The 17,934-nt window shown below is 38.8% G+C and overlaps 1 protein-coding gene across 7 annotated transcripts in view; it reads left to right on the top strand.

Moving 5' to 3' along the window:
- Positions 1-17,934, top strand: part of Tbl1xr1 (TBL1X/Y related 1) — a 135,410-nt gene that overhangs the window by 84,581 nt on the left and 32,895 nt on the right. For all 7 annotated transcript variants that reach the window (XM_085682286.2, XM_085682287.2, XM_087899638.1 and 4 more), the window contains one exon: positions 17,297-17,399. In XM_085682286.2, coding sequence (XP_085538412.1) covers positions 17,342-17,399 — 58 coding nt within the window. In that variant the 5' untranslated portion in view covers positions 17,297-17,341. The remainder of the gene's footprint in view (positions 1-17,296; positions 17,400-17,934) is intronic.

Raw genomic sequence — 17,934 nt, 5'->3', positions numbered from 1 at the left:
TGTTTGTGAACTATTCTCGCAGTCATCCCACAACATGGAAAATCTAATTTCATTTAAAAGGACGCCTATAAGCAGAACCATGAAGGTGGCTCTATTAGGTTTGAATATAGGAATAGAATTAGAGCCTTAATCAAAGCCTTTTGTTTTCAAATATATCCAAAAAGTTCTGTTGGGCAGGTAGATACACTAGCAAAGAAAGAAAACTCCGGGTGTCTTTTGAAGAGTAGCATTAGGGAGGGAGACGGTTCAGCCATCCTTTGTTGATGTGCAGGCAGACTGTGAGGAAGGCAGGCCAGTTCTGCTCAGCATTTCCTGACAGAGTGGTGGCAGAGAAGATCCCTGCTGCTGTCACCACACCCCCATGCTTTGTGCTGAATTGCCCAGCTGCTCAGAAAAGTTGGGATGATGTGTCCAGGTACTGTTCACCAGGAATTGATCATCCTCAAAGAACAACCTAGGTAAGATCTCAAGTAGTTTGTGTCTGTGTCTCTTTGTTTTCTTTTTTCTGCCTTAGTTCTTTAGGTAAGACTCCAGCACCGTGGTGAATAAGAATAGAGAGAATAGGGTCCTGTGTTTCAGTCTAAATTTTAGAGGAAACAGCCTTTTCTCCATAGTTAGTTGACCATAGGTTTGTCGCATCTAACCTTTGTTTTGCTGAGGTATGTTCTTTCTGCTTCTAGGCTTTTTATTATGAAGGGTGCTGTCCTTAAATCTCCTTACATGCTGAGTTACACTTACAGTTCTGTAGGTTGAATCAACCTTGCATCTCTGTGATAAAATCAGTTTGGTCATGGGTGTGATCTTAATGTATTCTTCAATTTGATTTGTAAGAGATTTATGAGTTTTTACATGTGTGTTCAGTGAAATTGTCTTTAACTTTCTCATTAATGTAATGTTGTAGTAGAATGAGTTTGAGGAGCCTACATGATAGGAAGGAGAAAAGTACTCCAAGTATCTGACTTTCATATGTGAGATGTGACAACCTCTTCTTCTCCTAAGAAAATAAGTATAAAAAAGTTAGATCCTGGTTGAATTTGCCAGTAAATCCACCTGAATTTGGACTATTCTTTGTTGAGAAACTTAAATTACTACTTCAATGGCATTATCAAACTGTTTTTTTGTCTTCTGAATTCTGGTCGGTCATGCATGGCCTAGGAATATATTCTGTGTAGTTTTATTTTAGGTTATAAATTTTTATTTATAATTCCTAATGACTGACTTAGATAAACTGAAGTCTGTAGTAACCTCCCCTTTCATTGCTAATTTTATTAATTTGAGTCTTTCTTCTCCGGGCCATAGGTTTGTTTATTAGTGGTTTGTTATTCTGACTTAGACTGATTGTATGTTTTGGTTTTATTCTCAGTTTTACTTTCCTTCCTTAAACTTTTATCATCTGCTGCTTCTGCATTTGGATTATTCTTGTTTTTCCAAGATATTGGGGTGCATTATTAGATTATTTGTGATCTTTTGGGGTTTTTGTTTGTTTGTTTTTAATGTAAGCACTCATCTATAAGCTTTCCTCTTAGAACTGCCGTATCTGTACACCAGGTATCTCAGATGATGATGTTCTAGGAACTTTTTTCTTTGCTGAGGTTTTCATTGGTCATCTAAGGGCATATTTTTCAGGTGCTATGTATTCCTGTAGTTGCTTCAACTTTCTCTCAGCTGATTTCTAATTTTATTGTATGTTGATCTGGTGGATAAGAGAGGTTATTTTGATTCTTTTGCGTTTGGTAATTCTTGGTTTGTGACCTGGAATGTGGTCAGTTTTACAAGTTTTCCTTGGCTGGTGAGGAGAATGTGTTTTGTTTCTGTTGGATGCACTATGCTGTAGGTGGTAGTTGGGCCCACTTTGTACTATAGTTTAGCTGCTTGTTTTCTTTGCTGGTTTTCAGTTTGATTTCTTTCATCTAAGGTGAATTTGGTACATGAAATTTCACATCTTATATCAGAACCTGTCTGACCTTTTCTGTTCAGTGGTGTTTTTATGATGAGATTGGAAGCCGTAATGTGTGGTGGATGTGCATTTAGAGTTACATCTTGAGGAATTGTTTCCTTTATTAAGCATGCGTGACCTTCCTTCTCTCTGGTTAATTTGGACAAACTGACTTTTTCAGTTGTCAGAAGAGCTCTGCAGCTGTTTTCAGGTTTGTTCTGTTGATGGATTGTTCCCATTCATTGGCTCAGTCTGTGAGTGTCTTTAGCCATATGGCATGTTTCTTGGAAAAAAAGAAGGTTGACTCTAATTAATTCAGCTGGTCAGTTTCATTTCTGGTTAGTTGAAGTCGTGCTTTAGTTTTAAGTTTTTGGAGACAGGGTTTCCTGTTATCCAGCTTTACCCTCAAGCTCACTAGTGCAGTCCTAGATTCCTGATCCTCCTGCCTCTGCCTTCCCAAGTGTTCTAGAAAGAAACACGTGCAATTTTTTCTGTTTTTGTCTTATTGTTGGTGATGCTTAAGACAGAGTCTCACTATGTCATCCTACCTGACCTCTTCCTCCTGAGTGATGGATCGAAGTCGCGCACCACAAGGCCCAGCTAGTACTTGCTTGCACATCTGTTTTACAGCAGTACACCTGGTGTTTATCAACTATTTAAAAAGCTGAGTTCTAGTCACTTCTTAGGGATGGAGGTTTATTTCAAAACTAGATTTTTCTTTTATCTGTGTTCATGTTATGTGACAGTACATATACCAGTGTTACTGCTACCATCATAGAGTTAGGCAGAAGCTCACTGAAGCTTGTTGACGTCCTCTTCCACTGTAGGCCTGCTCTGTTTGTACTGTGGGGTTCTCAGCAGTTGCACACTGTAATGAATAGTCACTGTCTATGCTGGAGACATAAAATGCACACTGTGTTGACAACCTTATTTATTTTATTTTTAATTATTTTTTATTTTTGAGATTATAATTACATTATTTTTTCCCTTCCTTTTCCTCCCTTCAAACCGTAACATATACTCTTCTTTGCTGTTTTTCACATTCACTGCCTCTTTTATTATTATTTGTTGTTGCAAAAATGTGTGTGTGTGCACGCACACACGTGTGTTTTCCTAAATACATAAATAAACCTGCTCAGTCTTTTTTTATTACTGTATGTCTGTTTTCAGTGCTAGCCATTTGGTATTGGATAACCAGTTGGTATGCTATCTCATGGACTGTTTCTCCCACTGAGCATTCCTTAGGGGGGGGGTGTGTGCGCCTGCCTGAGGCCTCCTGTACATGCTCCTGCCCATGTGTTGTCCTTGTTCAGCTCATGCTCAGGCAGCCATGTTGCTGAGACTCTATGGGTGTAAATGCTCACATTACTAAGTAAGCTCTGTCACCAGACTGTTCCAGTCTTCTTGGGTGTAAATGCTCACAGTACTAAGTAAACTCTGTCACCAGACTGTTCCAGTCTTCTTGCTCTGACTTCCTCAGTCATCAGGTCCAGCTGTACTGCTGATGTGTCAGGGGCTAGACTTCTGCAGTTCTGAATTTTGATTGGTTTACTTCAGGAGGGGTGAGACTATACTTAACAGCCATTATAAGAACACATTTGTTGTTAGGGATTATGAGGTTCTGTAAAGTGGCAGATAACCTTATTTTTGTTTTTTAAAGGAAATTATTCACTTTAAAAATGTTAAGTAACTTTAAAACCTGGAAATGGTGTGTGTTCCTTCATGAACTTCTGAGCATGGGTTGCACATGCCCGTTCCTGCATGTATACACCCATAATAAAATTTAATTTATGAATTATGCTCAACAGGATCTTGACCAATGACAGTAATAATGAAACCAGAACAATCATATCTGTAATATAATGAAAACAATTTAAAACTCCCACTAGCTGTTTTTAGTCATTGGGTGTGGTTTATAAAAGAAGTGTGGCTAAGGAAAATAGGAGTGGGGTAATGGTCTTCTGTGTAACAAATAATGACACCAAGGACATGTTGTTGGAACAAATTCCACTCTTAAAATTTTTCATGTGGCTTTAAGAAAACATTGAACTATGGTAATATGCAAGATATTCATCGTGTCTGGTGATGGATGGAGATAGAGACAGAGACCCACATTGGAGCACTGGACTGAGCTCCCAAGGTCCTAATGAGGAGCAGAAGGAGGGAGAACATGAGCAAAGAAGTCAGGACCGTGAGGGGTGCGTTCACCCACTGAGACGGTGGGACTGATCTAATGGGAGATCACCAAGGCCAGTTGGAATGGGACTGATGGAGCATGTGATTAAACCGGACTCTCTGAATGTGACTGACGGTGGAGGCTGATTGAGAAGCCAAGGACAATGGCACTGGGCTTTGATTCTACTGCATAGATGGGCTTTGTGGGAGCCTTGTCTGTTTGGATGCTCATCTTCTTGGACCTGGGGAAAAGGGGGAGGACCTCGGACTTCCCATAGGGTATGTAACATGAGGGCCGGCTTGTTAGGGTTTCTGTCCCGCCCGGTACCCTACAGCCGGCAAGTCTCAAAGAAAATCACACAAAGTCTACATTTAGGATATAAACTGATTGGCCCATTAGCTCAGTCTTCTTATTAACTAATTCTTACATCTTATGATAACCCATAATTCTTGTCTGTGTTAGCCATGTGGCTCAGTACCTTTTCCAGCGGGGCAGGTTACATCTTGCTTCTCTGTGGTCTGGGCAGGAATGGAGGAATGAGCTTTCTCCTTCCTAGCCTTCTCCTGTTCTCATTGTCCCACCTCTACTTCCTGTCTGGTTGACCCGCCTATACTTCCTGCCTGGCCAATCAGCGTTTTATTAAAATACATGATTGACAGAATACAGATAATTCTCCCGCAGCAAGGGTAGGGAAACCTGACTGCTCTTTGGCCTGAAGAAGGAGGGGGACGGAGAGTGGGGGTAGGGAAGGGAAGTGGGAGGAGGGGGAGGAGGTGGAAATTAAAAAAAAAGAGAGAGAGAGAGAAAAATATGCACACGATAATTTCCCATGGAAAAAAATCTCCTAAATTCTTCAAAGATCTAGACAAATAGAAGTGATCAATTTTACTTATATAAAATTTTCATGAAAAGAGGAATAAAAAGATTTTTTCCTAAAAAAAGAAAGAAAAAAAGAAAACATTGAACTTATGTAAGTGATTTCATTCTGGTTTATCTATGTTTTTTTTGGAGTGGTGGTGTTCCAAGTCTTGTCAGGCAGAAAGAGACACATAAGAATGGTCTAGCAACGCCTTTCCAACTGTACAATCATAAAGAGCACCAAAGAGCCTGCTCTAGTGCTGGCCTGAAGAGAGGGGCAGAGCAGAGGCAGTGCTTACTGTTTATTAAATTGTCTTCAGTCTTCATTTTAATTACATTAATTATACATTAGGTGATAATTACACATTATTAATTATACATAGGTTTCAGTAAGGCATTTTCATCTATATAATGTATTTTGATTTCTATTACCTTCTCCTAGACCTCTCCTCTTTCCTCTGATCCCTTTCTTCTAACCAGCTAGCCTCTCTTGTATTTTCATGTGCCCTCCCTCCTTCCCCTCCCTAGTGAGGTAGTGACCAAATATATTTAATTAAGATTTTTATAGGACCATGGGTCAGGAATTGTTTACAGACGCATGGATGACTTTACTGGTGTCTACAAATACAGCCTCCTTCCCCAAGCTCTGTCCTTAGCAGCTATTAACTGCCTCTAGATCTTCAGGGAAGGAGGGGTGGGGCTCCCTCGCTCCCTCCCAGAATAATTTTTGGAGGTTAGTCACAAAGTTTGCACTGGGTTCCTGGTGATCACTGAGTGGGGCTGCCGGGTCGGGGGAGGACGAGCCAGAGGTGACAGCATACACGAAGAGGTCTCTGAATCTGGCCCACTGTTACCAAGAGTTAAAAGAATGTTATTTTAGAAAATGTCTCTTTTAAAACCATTTTCTTACTTTTTAAATGCAACCTTCTTTTCTTTTTAAATGTTCTTTAATACATTTTTTTCTTTCTCTGTTGTAATTTCTTACTTAGGAAAATTTGTTCATCTCGTTGCTCTTTTTCTGCACATTATAATGTCTATGATGGTTTTTGTTGTTTTTTTTTTTTTCCAGACTGGAAATTTCCATTTGGCTTTCTGCTGTTCATGCCTTTGAGGCTGACTTTTTACTGCCTAAGGCCTCTCTGACAAAAACCTCATGGCCTCTTCTCAGCCTTAACATCTGTTATTGGAGTCCCATCATCTCTGGACAGTATTAATTTAAATTTTGTTTTTAATTTCAAAAATTACAATAGGTGATGAAGATGTTTAAGCTTAAAATCTAGGACCAGTCCTAGCTGCTGTCAGTGAGTGTGTCCACCAGTCTTTGGAGCCTCTTGGCTGTATTGGTCTGATGTGGGATGTATGCTGTGCATATGTTTTATTACCGTTGGTTAATAAAGAAGCTGATTTGACCAATAACATGCAAAATAGAGCAAAGCAAGAAATCCAAGCAAAGATACAGGATAAAAGAAGGCAGAGATGGAGGAGATGTCAGCAGCCACTTGGAAAGCAAGCTATGAGATAACAAGCCACGAGCCTTGTGGTAAAATATAGAATAATTCAAATGGGTTAAGTTATAAGGGCTAGTTAATAGTTAGCCAGAGCGAATAGGCCAGACAGTTTGTAATTAATATTAAGCCTCAGAGTGGTTATTTCAGAAATGGCGATCTGGAGAGAAGCCTCCACATTGGTCCTCTGAGGTGTTACTCAGGATTCGAAAAGGCCCTCTCTGTCTTGATTGTTGTTTAGTGTTTCTGTGCACATCTGTGGGTGAACTTTTGTAGGTTTATACAATGTTATAGGAGCCACATCTGCAACTATCAGGTCTAGGTATTTTCTCATATTTTCCAATTTCTACTGACAGTATTTCCTGATTTAGTTTGGCCTCTTTATTTTTTGTCTTTGACCTGAGTAAGGAATAACTCTGAGGTGGGGTTGTGCTGTGTTGTCTAGGCTAGACTGAGGTGGAACTCATCATCTCCAGTCTAGGCTGGGCTCAAGATTCGTAGTAATCCTCCTCCCTCAGCCTAGGTATCGGAGCTCCAGGTATGTGCCAGCAGTTCCTGTGTCTTGACTTTTAAAATTGAGAGTAACTAAATCAAAATACTAAGAGTAGAAAATATAAAGGTATGTCATTTGTGGAATCACAGTGTGTTTGATAGTTGTAGAAGGTTTCCATTAGGGAAAGTGAGTAGTGCCCCTTCGCAGAAAACCTCTCATAAGTGCAGGTATCTGCAGTTTCTGGACAACCATGAGAACATGATCACCTTAAAGCTTCATTTTGAGTGTAGGCTTGCACATGGCTATCATGTTTTTGGTAATAAATACAAGGAAATGTTAGTGTAATCAGTATCTTTGTGAGCATTTTATTTTTTGCTTATGTGAAATTTTTATAGATTGTTATAAAAACTAAAATCTGGTAGGGGGAGGTGTCTAAGTCAGATTCCATTGTTAGTGATAGTTTTATTCAGTCATCACAATTGGGATCAATTTACTAATATAATAGCTCAGATGATTCATTGGTAACATTCTTCAGTCATGCTCTTAGCTCTGAACTACTTGGGATATAGACAAATACAGAACTGTAAATAGCAGTAGAACAGAGAAGACAGAACATACTTGACTAAGTGTTTAGTTATTCCCTTTTATCTGGCTTTGTTTTACCAAGAAGTAACTGAAGTTGGTCACTTACAGTCTGAGAATATTAAGTGGAAGACTGTAGAAATGAAAATTTTTGTAAGTTTTAGGTTATTTGAAATCTTGGATTGTCTTACCTACCATGGTAGTGGAATGTCTTTGCTCTTGTGTCCAAACTGTGTATGATGCCCACCAAGTCAGCTGTTGCTCTGCACAGTGCTGTGTTGACGTTTTTAATCTTTACCATGCTTCCTCATAAACTAGACTACTGTATGAGACTGAAACCAAATATGTGCATGCTGTGCTGCTGTTACTCTCTCAGGCAACTAGGAATCATAGACTCCTTGGCAGGTGAGGGTGCTGCTTGCTGTACTTCAGAGTGACAATAGAAAGACTCAAGCCTTGTCTGAAGCACACATGGAGTGCATGGGTGACCACATTCTGAAGTTGCACTGGGGTTAGAAAATGCAGTACTTGGGGTCATGCGGAGCAGCTTTTTAAAGTGCTTCTCATTTTCTGCGTAGTGTCTCACTTGACAAATTACCACTTTTCAACAGTTTAAGAGAATTGTTTTCTAGAAAGATATGCTGTATGAATTTTATGCTGAAATTATTATCAAAGTAGAGATAACAAGACTTTACTTAAATATAGGCTACATTTTAGAGAGTCAGTAGAGAGTTTGCTGTACCAGTGTGAGGCATGGATTTGAATTCCAGAAGACACATAAAGCTGATCACAGGTACACATCTGTAACTCTCAGTATGAGGTGAGACTGGCGAGATCCTGGGTCTCACTGGCCAACCATTCCAGCTAAATTGTTGAACTTTCAGGCCTAGTGAGAAATTCTACCTTAAAAAGCTGGAGAACAATTAAGGAAGACTCCAGCCTTTAACCTCTGACTGCTGCTTGCATGCCCACATACATGTTTACATATACATGAACATGTCCATGTGTTACACACAAGTCTGCATTTTAGATAGAAATTCAAGTGCGTTAATGCAAATAACTATTTTGGATTTGTGCGGTTCCTTTATAGAGCTGTGACTGATAGGCACAGTGCTACAAAAATCACATATTGCTGTGATATCCAGTCTTAGTCTCTCTCTTAGGAAAGCTATCATGGTAGAAATATATACATACACACACACACACACACACATATATATATATATATATATATATATAATGCATGCACATACACATACATTTATATTTGTGTGAGACTGAGAATGAAAGAGCAAATATTACTATTTTCTATAAAGATGAAAAAAATTTTTGGCAAAGTTCAAAAACTACCATTATCAAATATTGCTATTAAAATACAGTTTTCAGTTAATGAGATTTGTTCCCCATTAATTCCATCACCTCTGTTTTTATTAACTTTTTCCTTTCCTAGTTCTGAGCAATTTTCTTAAGGTAAATTATGTTGTAGGATGTTTAATCACACTGTGTGAAGATATGTCAGTCCTTTACCTCACACAATTAAGGCTCCTTCTGATTTGCTTAATAAAGGGCTGAGTGGTCAGTAATTAAACAGAATAAGATAGGCAGGACTTCTGGGCAGACATAGGAACTCAGGGAGTAATCTGAGGCATGGGGAATTTGCCAGCCAGAGTTGTAGGAAGTTGTATGTATTGTACGGAAGAGAGGTGACGAGCCATGTGGCAGAAATCAGATTAATATAAATGGGTTAACTTAAGTTTTAAGGCTGCTCTCTGTGTTTGACCTTGTTAGACACCTTTGTCTCTGTTATTTTGAACTCTGCTGATGTTTTTAAGAGTATATAGTGATACAGATAGAAGTTGTATCACCAGCAATTTGTTAAACTGGCTGAAAAGTATTTAAAAATTGTTGCTCGGCTGGTAGCTTTCCGTTTATTTCTGTGCCACTGTCAGGTGTGTATGGTACATGTTAATCTGCAGTGCCCAGGTTTTGTTCTGCTTCCCTCCTTCCACCTGCATGCGTATGGGTAAAGTGTGTGTGTGTGTGTGTGTGTGTGTTTGTGTGTGTGTATGTGTGTGTGTTTGTGTATACAAGACTACAGTACTTTAGCTTTGACCATCATCTCTTAGGGAAGAAAAGCATGAGAGAGAGCTCAATTTTAAGTTGAGAAAGAGATTGCTAATGGGTCTGAGTAGCTGAACCCCTGCAGCAGAGAAGCTGTGCTTCCCCACCCAGTCCACTGTCAGAGTAGGAGCTGTCACAGAATGGGCAATGCAGTCTAGAATGTGGTTCCAAGGTCTGTCTCTTTAGTGACTGCTGCTGCTTCCGCTTTCTAATGTATTCCCTTCCTTTGACTGATTCTTTTTAGATAGCACATAGGATAATACTATATTATCATGAACATGTTAACATGTCATTGTTGTTCTCAGTTGTTTTCCCTGTTACTATTTTTTTTTTAATCTGTCTGTCTGTCTGTCCATGTACCTAATCTATCTATTTGGCGACAGGGTCTCTACATAGCCCTGTCTGTCCTGGAACTCACTATGTAGACCAAGCTGCTCTTGAACTCATAGAGGTGGCCTCTCTCTGCAAGCTGATTGCTGGGATTAAAGGCGTATGCCATCACAGCTGACCTCAGATTTATTTATTTTTATTTTACATGTATGAGTGTTTTGCATGAGTGCTTGTAGTGCACCATGTGCTTGCCTGGTCCCTGAGGAGGGTACCAGGTCCCTTTGGACCACCATTATGGATGTTTGACGTTGCCAAGTGCTTGCTTGAAATTGAATCCCGATTCCCTATAAGAGCAAAAAGTGCTTTTGATTGCTGAGCCGTCTCTCTCGCCTCCCAATTTATTTTTAATGTTAATGAGTCTCTGTATTAGTATAGGACAATGACAGGCATATAATGTAAAACTCAGTAAAATTTGTGGAATGCATGATGACTTAAAAAACTCATTTTCATTATTTTCAATATAACAATTGTTATATCTGTAGAGGGCTCCATATACAGAGGTGTAGCCTCAGAAAAAATTATTTTTACTTCTGATAGTTCAGAGTTAAATGCCATATATTTAATTAAAACAAGCTCTTTTGCATACTGATTTATGGTTTTTAAGTTAGTATCTGTTTTATTAAATACATTTGGGGGGATAGCTAATGTGTATTCTCACACGAGCATAAATGAAAGATTTAGGTCAGGTTAAAATCTGAATAATTCTTGTGGCCTAATGTGAGGTAGTGAGGTAGCTTCCCTTCTCCCCGGAAAACTGACTTTGACAAAGAGATGATAACAGCCATTGCTAGGAAGGTGTGGAGTTTTACACCAGCATCCTCAGGCGTCCGCAGTCCCGTTACAGCCTTGATTTAGTGACCTCAGAGGACTCTTGATTTTTATTTTTTATTTGATATGGGTTATATGTTGTATTGGTATTTACAATATCAGATGCTAAAAGTGTTAAAAATATAATTCTCATTTTAACAAAACTCCATGCAAATCATGTGTTTTATGAAATAAAAGTGTTTTCCAAGTATTTAGATCAGCAATTGTTTTATGTTTTTGCAAATCCTTTAATCTCTGGCTTGATGCACAGCTGTACATTCACATCTGCTCTGAATTCGGGTGTGAAGAATTATTGCTGCAGTTGAAACATGGGGAGCCCTGGCTGTGCAGAGAGCTGGAAAGTTTCCAAATTGAAACCAGAATTTATTTTTAGAATCAATTTGGTAGTCTTCTTTATTACTAGGCTCAGTCTCAGCAGATGAGCAGTTCTTTGTCAGGGCTCATGTGACGCTGGCTCTGAAATCATATCAGGGAAATGTGTATGTTTTGATTTTGTTGTTGTTATTATTAATTATTTGTGTGTGTTGGTGGGGGGAGTAGTTCCTGAAGAGGCCAGCACATCTGATCCTCTGGAGCTCCTCCGCCGTCTAAGGCTGGGTTCTCTGCCCCATTTCATGTTAAAATATACCAGCTTTTCTCAAGCCTCCACACTCCCCACCCCAAGACAGGGTGTCACTATGCAGCCTTGGCTTGCCTAGAGCTTCTTGTCTAGACCAGGATGGCCTCAAATTCACAGATCCACTGCCTCTGCTGTTCAGTGCTGGATTAATAATGTATACCACCACACCTGGCCCTTTCTCAAACTTTTTAACATACCTCTATTTCTCATAATTTTGTAAATTTTGTAGTGGTCGTTTGAAAAAGATTAAGTTGGGAAAACCTTTCCCAAGCCTGTGATACGATATCAAAACATCAGAGCCGTTACTTTACTACTGTTCTCACTAAGATTACGCATTGGGGTATTAGCAAACTTAGGACAATGTTTCCAAAATTTCAAAACTTTTAATTTTAAGCTTAAGTTTAATCTTTGTCAACAAATTTAGTATTTTCTTGAAAATAAGAGTTTACCTTATTCATCTGTAAAGATATCTGTGAAATGCCAATTGAAAAGCCATTCTTCTGTATTTTGAAGTGTGAACTAACTAAAGGGTGCAGCCAGGTCAGCCCCAGAAGCAGAGGCTTACGTGAACTTGGTATAGATCACACTGGTGATAAAATATTAATGCAATTAATTCTCCAGGGAGATCTTTTTGTTTGGTTTTGTTGTCGTGCATAGCGATGGAAAATTCATAATGTGTGTTTCTACCTGTGAGATGGGAAGCTCATCATTGCTAGGTAATGTCTGCAAATGTCAACCCTGTGAGAAAAGGAAGTTTGCCTCCAGGACGCTGTAAAATTCTGTACACCTCATCCTAAGATCCAATACTGCACTGAATTTGCCGGGTATTTATTATGTTTTACCTGAAGCTGTGAATACCTCGAACAGCTGTAACAGTGAGACGTTTGCTGTGAAGTGGGGAGGACACATCTTCCCACAGGATACTTGCCTCTCGTGGCAGGTAGAGATTGTATAATGTCCCTGGCAGGATTCTACAATATCTGGCTTCTGGTGATTATGGAGTAGATTTTTGTTTTGTGTGTTTGCCTGCTTGTTTTCAGAGCAGAAAACCCTGGAGGAAGTGCTGTTACCTTTATTGCTTTTCCCCACTTTCCAAGATCTGTATTATCCCTTACTAAACACCAAATATAGCTGAAGCACTCTTTTGACTTGAACAGGCTCCTGTTGTCTGTTAGGGTCGAAGCTGGTCCCTTCTTTATACTAGTCTTCTCTTTGCACTTCACTAGACCCTTAGTCCCCATCTACCACTGTTTGCTAACCAGGACCATTAGGCACAGATCTTCACTCTTTTTCTTCTACAAATTCTAAGGACAACAGTGTGTGAACACTTTTCTCAACTTACTGAAGGTTCATTACTCTTAGTTTTGCTTGCTAACCTCCTTATTCTGGAAATGGTTTCAAAAACATCGTTATAATCTTGGTTTGACCAAGCATGGTTTTCTCTACTGTTCCTGAAGTTCGAACACAGTGCTCAGCTCTTCTGCTGATTGATCAGTCTTTGGAGAGTGTGGCCTGTGTTGAGTCTTTCTTGTAAGATTGAAGCTGCAGCAATATATTGGATTGGTTTCATTTGAGGTGATTGTGCTATCTTTCTATGCCCATGAGCTTTCTATGCTAATACTAGTTTGCTTCCCCTACTGGACTTTCTCACGTTCTTTCTCAGCAAAAAAGTGGTTTGTTTACTTTGAATCCTGCAGTTTCATTTTGTGGCCCGCTCTCTGTCTACTGGATCTCACCCTTCAGTGCTCCCCATGTATGTATTTGGACTAGAGTTTACTCAGCTATTCAGCACTTAATGTGTTCCTGTATAGTCTGTTTCAGAGAGATTTAGATACTTCTGTAAAGAGTCCTTCTTCCTTTATGTTTTGGAAGTTATAGACGACATCTGAACTATGAAGTAGGTCACCACAGGTCTTCTCAATAGGAGAATAGTTATTGTTAATTGATCCAGTTGGCTTATAAATTCTGGTTGTAAATTTTTCTAGATATATTGCTAAGACCCTTTGAAATGGCTAATTTGGGATTTCAGTGTAGTGTTCTCTAGTATCAAACACTGGTGACTATCTTGTGTAACAAAAAACACAATTAAGTATAAATACAAAAAGTAAGTACTGTTTTGTGTAAGGAACATCTTGCCAAGTGTACTTTATCTGTACTGGGGCATTATATTTAAAGTATTAAATATACCTTGTGAAAAATACAAGATGTAGATCCAGTGACTTTTAATGAATTTTTTTTCATTTTACTGTGTATTTCATATTATGATTGAAAATACAGTTTAAATAGCATTTATCCTTAATTTAGGAATCAGGTTTCTTCTTTTTTTAAAATCCCCCAGATGGCTCTTCCATGCTCTTGTGTGTATTAGGCACAGTGTGCCATAGTGTGCATGTAGAAGATGACTCCTCCCCTCCGACGCTGCTGTTTGCTGCCAGCACCTGAGATGCTCCTGTCTCTGCTTTCCCTCGCACACTGTGAATGCTGGCTTAGGGACTCACGCTACAGTGTCCAGCTTTCACATGGCTCTGGGGATCTGAGCTATACTCTTCCTGCTTCTTCTCAACTTGGAGAGTTGTTGTTTTGATTAGATAGACTGCCAGCACAAGTCAGTGTTGATACTATTAGCTATTGATGCTTTAAGAAGTTGATTTCTCCAAGCATGATGGGTCACACCTTTAATCCCAGGATTTTGGAGGCAGAAGCAGGAAGATCTCTCTCTGAGTTAGAGTGAGTTTCAGGCCAGTCAGGGCCACATAGACTCTGTTTCAAAAAAAAAAAAAGGGCAGAAAAAGGATTGATTTGATTTTGTTAGACTGGAGTTTAAATTTATTTTTGATTAGTTATTAACCAACTGAAGCATACATTTCATTCAGGGGCTTTTTTCCTGAGATTGTCTAATCACAGTAAAATCTTCATGTTTTATTTGATTTACAGTTTACAAATGGACTTTTATAAGCAGGATATTATTTAGTCTTAAAACACTAGAAATTACTTGTCTTTTAAGGTACGTTTTAGAAAATGTAAAAATTGTCTCAAAGCTTTCCTTCTTTCCAAGTACTTTATGTCTACAAAATGGCATTACTTTAACTATTGATGGGGTTTTCATTATTTTTAATGAAGTGGGAAATTGAGAGTAGAGGACTCTCAGTGTTGTTCCAGTGTTCAGTGTTGTTTTATGAGGGGAGGGTATTGGTTGGCAGGAGATACTAGGTGCTAATGTACTGAGTTCATCTGTTCCCCTTGAGTGATCCTGAAGGCCACAGCTAAGCCTTCCCCTTAGACAACAAAACCAAACAATAGTAATTTTACATTAGCTGGAGCTAATACCACTGACTGAGTGGCTAAAAGAAACCTTTTCTCAGGATCCTGGGTAATCCAAGGTCAAGGCACCATTATAGTCAGTATCTTCTGAGGCTCCTCTGTGCCCGTGTATCCCTAGTGTGTCTCTTAGAAGGGAACCAGCCCAGTAAGACCCACATATCTTTATGTGAACTTAGAGACCTTGAAAGACCATGTCTCCATTAGAGTTACATGCAAGGTGGGTCACTTTCTGTACGCTTGCACACAGACTATTGTTCCTAGTTATACTATTTGGTGTTTGGGGTTGAAAGGCATAATGACTCCACCATGTTGAAGAGGTGCTGTTATCACAATGTGTCTTGGTTTCATAAAGTCAGCTTGACAGCGCACTTCATGTGGGCCTAGTGAGCACCATGGCCACAGATGAATGATGCATTTGAGAGTTCACTGGGGAGTCAGGATTGTGTTAGTAGATGATGCTGTTGTGTATTTCTGAGGTCTTGTTCAGGAGGGATTTCATTGCCTGTGTATGACATGTTCTGGTTGCCTTTGAGGATGTGATGCCGTTTGTTAAGATAGTGTTGTGTGTAAACTGTGACAGCTTTCACTGTTCATATAGGTTGATGACATGGGTAAAGACTTGGATTTAGCAGAGAGACCCAGTGCTGAGCTTCTCTCACTGGTCTCACTGTGTCTTGCACTTCTAGTAGTCATCAGAAATTAGTATATAAGTGGTTTTGAGTACATTGCCTTGCCCATAGGAATGATTTTCTTATATGTGAATCTTGCCACATTGAAATGAGGAAAATAATACTGAAAAGGAAAATCAATGTATATTTAACCAGGTCTTTTACCTATTGTCTAACAAGTACTCTATAAATGGAAATCTCCCCCCCCCCTTTATTTTTCCTACTATTCCAAACTAATAAGAAGTATGTATGCCATGGTCACAAAGCTATACTCAAAAGAGTGGAATTCAGGCCCTAGATCTTCCACATTGTGCCATCCATGGCTCCTGTGAAGCACCCATATTTCACATCCTTTACTTCCTTAGACACACTGCCTAATTTGTGTGCACTTAATGTTTTTCAAGTTGCATTGAGTGATTGCAAAAAAAAAAAAAAGAGAGAGATTTTTCTCCCACAAACCAGGAAGGTTGTGGGGTGTGGCCATAACCTTGTTGTGTTTGTCAGATGTCTGAAATTTGCTTGTAGTTCAGGTAGCCTTCAGCAGGTTCAATTCTATGTGAGTGCCGCAGCCTTTTCAGTACTGTTTCTGTTAGCACATCTAATCCACACACAGTACCACAAGGAATTAGAAATTTAGTTCTCCTCAACCAAGGAGAACATTGGCACTTTTCTCTATGAATCAGGATGGCCATGGTGCAGTTGACTCTGGAACATATCTGTCAGAAGGTTCCTTTACTTCTGCATCCACATCTACCCAGTGTGATAGGCAAGGGCCATGCATACACAAGAGCCACAATGTAGCAGGACAGTTAGCACAAGCCCACGTGTTTGATGTGTCTTTTTTCTGTGTAAGTGCCAGAGTAGATTTTTGAATCAGATTAGTACACAGTGGGACAAATCTATCCCACCACCTCTCTCAAAAGGACCAAAATCAAAGAGAGGTTTTGTTTTTTGTTTGTTTGTTTTGTTTTCACTTTAAAAAGTGTTCTTGGGGGCAGGGAAGAAGACTAATATAATTTAACACAGTTATTGTAAAATATAAGCTTCAGTATCCACAAATAAAGTTTTATTGGAACACAGCCATGTTCATTTGTATTTACTGTTTTTGCACCACACGGTAACACCAAGTAGTTGTGACAGACTGCATGGCTGACAGAACATCAACTATTTATTGCGTGCTCTTACGAGAAGTTTTCTGACCACTTCTTAAATTGTGAGAATAGATTTATGATTATATATACTTAAGTCATGTCATAGTGTCCTTCTTGCCCCACCCCTCCCTATCCAGTAAGAGAATGTGGCATTCTAAGAACTGTGTTCCAGTTTCCTGCTTTTATACATATCCAGATCTTAAGACTCAAACACCATGTTAAGAGATTCTGGGGTGTAGAGAGCAAGTCTGCTAGATGTGTAGACATGACAGTCAGAGGAGACAGCCGAGCGCCCCCTTGCTGACTGCTTTAAAACTGCCTGTGTTCAGTGGCTGATTATCTTGAATCTTAAATCTTTCTTTTCTTTTTTTTTTTCCTAGTTAAGGAGACTTAAAAAGCGTAAATTTTATATTACATGCAATGTTGAAGGCCTTTGTGAATTTTTTTCTTGACAGGATGTTGTTATAGAAAAACAGCACTAGTTATGCTTTGATTGTGTTAATCCTTTCACTATCAGTGGAAATAACTGTTGATTTGCAAGGCAATGAAGAACCTTTGTTTAACATTGTTTAATAAAATTAAATGTTGTTTACATTTCGTTTTAATATCATTTTACTGAGAAAATAATTAACTTTGTTTTATTTTTAGGGTTTTATCCTGTGTTGTGACCTCATGGTTTAAGTGGAAATAAAGATGAGTATAAGCAGCGATGAGGTCAACTTCTTGGTGTATAGGTACTTGCAAGAGTCAGGTGAGTACTTCTGCAAAGTAATAGGCCTCAAATTCTTTTACTATTCTCGAAATAATTTTTTTATGCATTTGAAATTTGTGCCAGTCCAAACCGTTAAGCTTTGTCTGTTTCTTGATGTCTGGACTGCCCGTTTTACATCTGTGTTTGCTGCATGGTTTAACTCTCTGACTCTTTCAAATATGTTGGGATCATCTCAGGCAAATATAACTAGCAGTTTGTCTTTTAATGTTCAGAGGTCATTTTTAATAATTAAAGTGTTATGAAGTGGCATGGCATGTGTTTAGAAAAACTCAGATACCATCAACTTGGTAATGTATATTACATATGCACAGTTAATTTTCCTACTCATTGTTAGAATCTTAAAAGCTAAATTAATATTTTAAGTATGAATCTCAATTTATTAAATATATTTTGATTTGAATTCTAATTGATGTATTGGTATAGTTATTAATATAGATCATTGAATGTGGTTTATAATTAATGTTGAGATGATCCAAGTTTTCTAGATAAAGATATCTAATCATAAGGTAGAAGC

Source organism: Myodes glareolus, chromosome 20, assembly GCF_982192425.1.
Source record: "Myodes glareolus chromosome 20, mMyoGla1.1, whole genome shotgun sequence".
In the NCBI taxonomy this organism is placed as follows: Eukaryota; Metazoa; Chordata; class Mammalia; order Rodentia; family Cricetidae; genus Myodes; species Myodes glareolus.
Note: the sequence above shows the minus strand (reverse complement) of the source record. Positions and strands in the feature narration are given on the sequence as shown.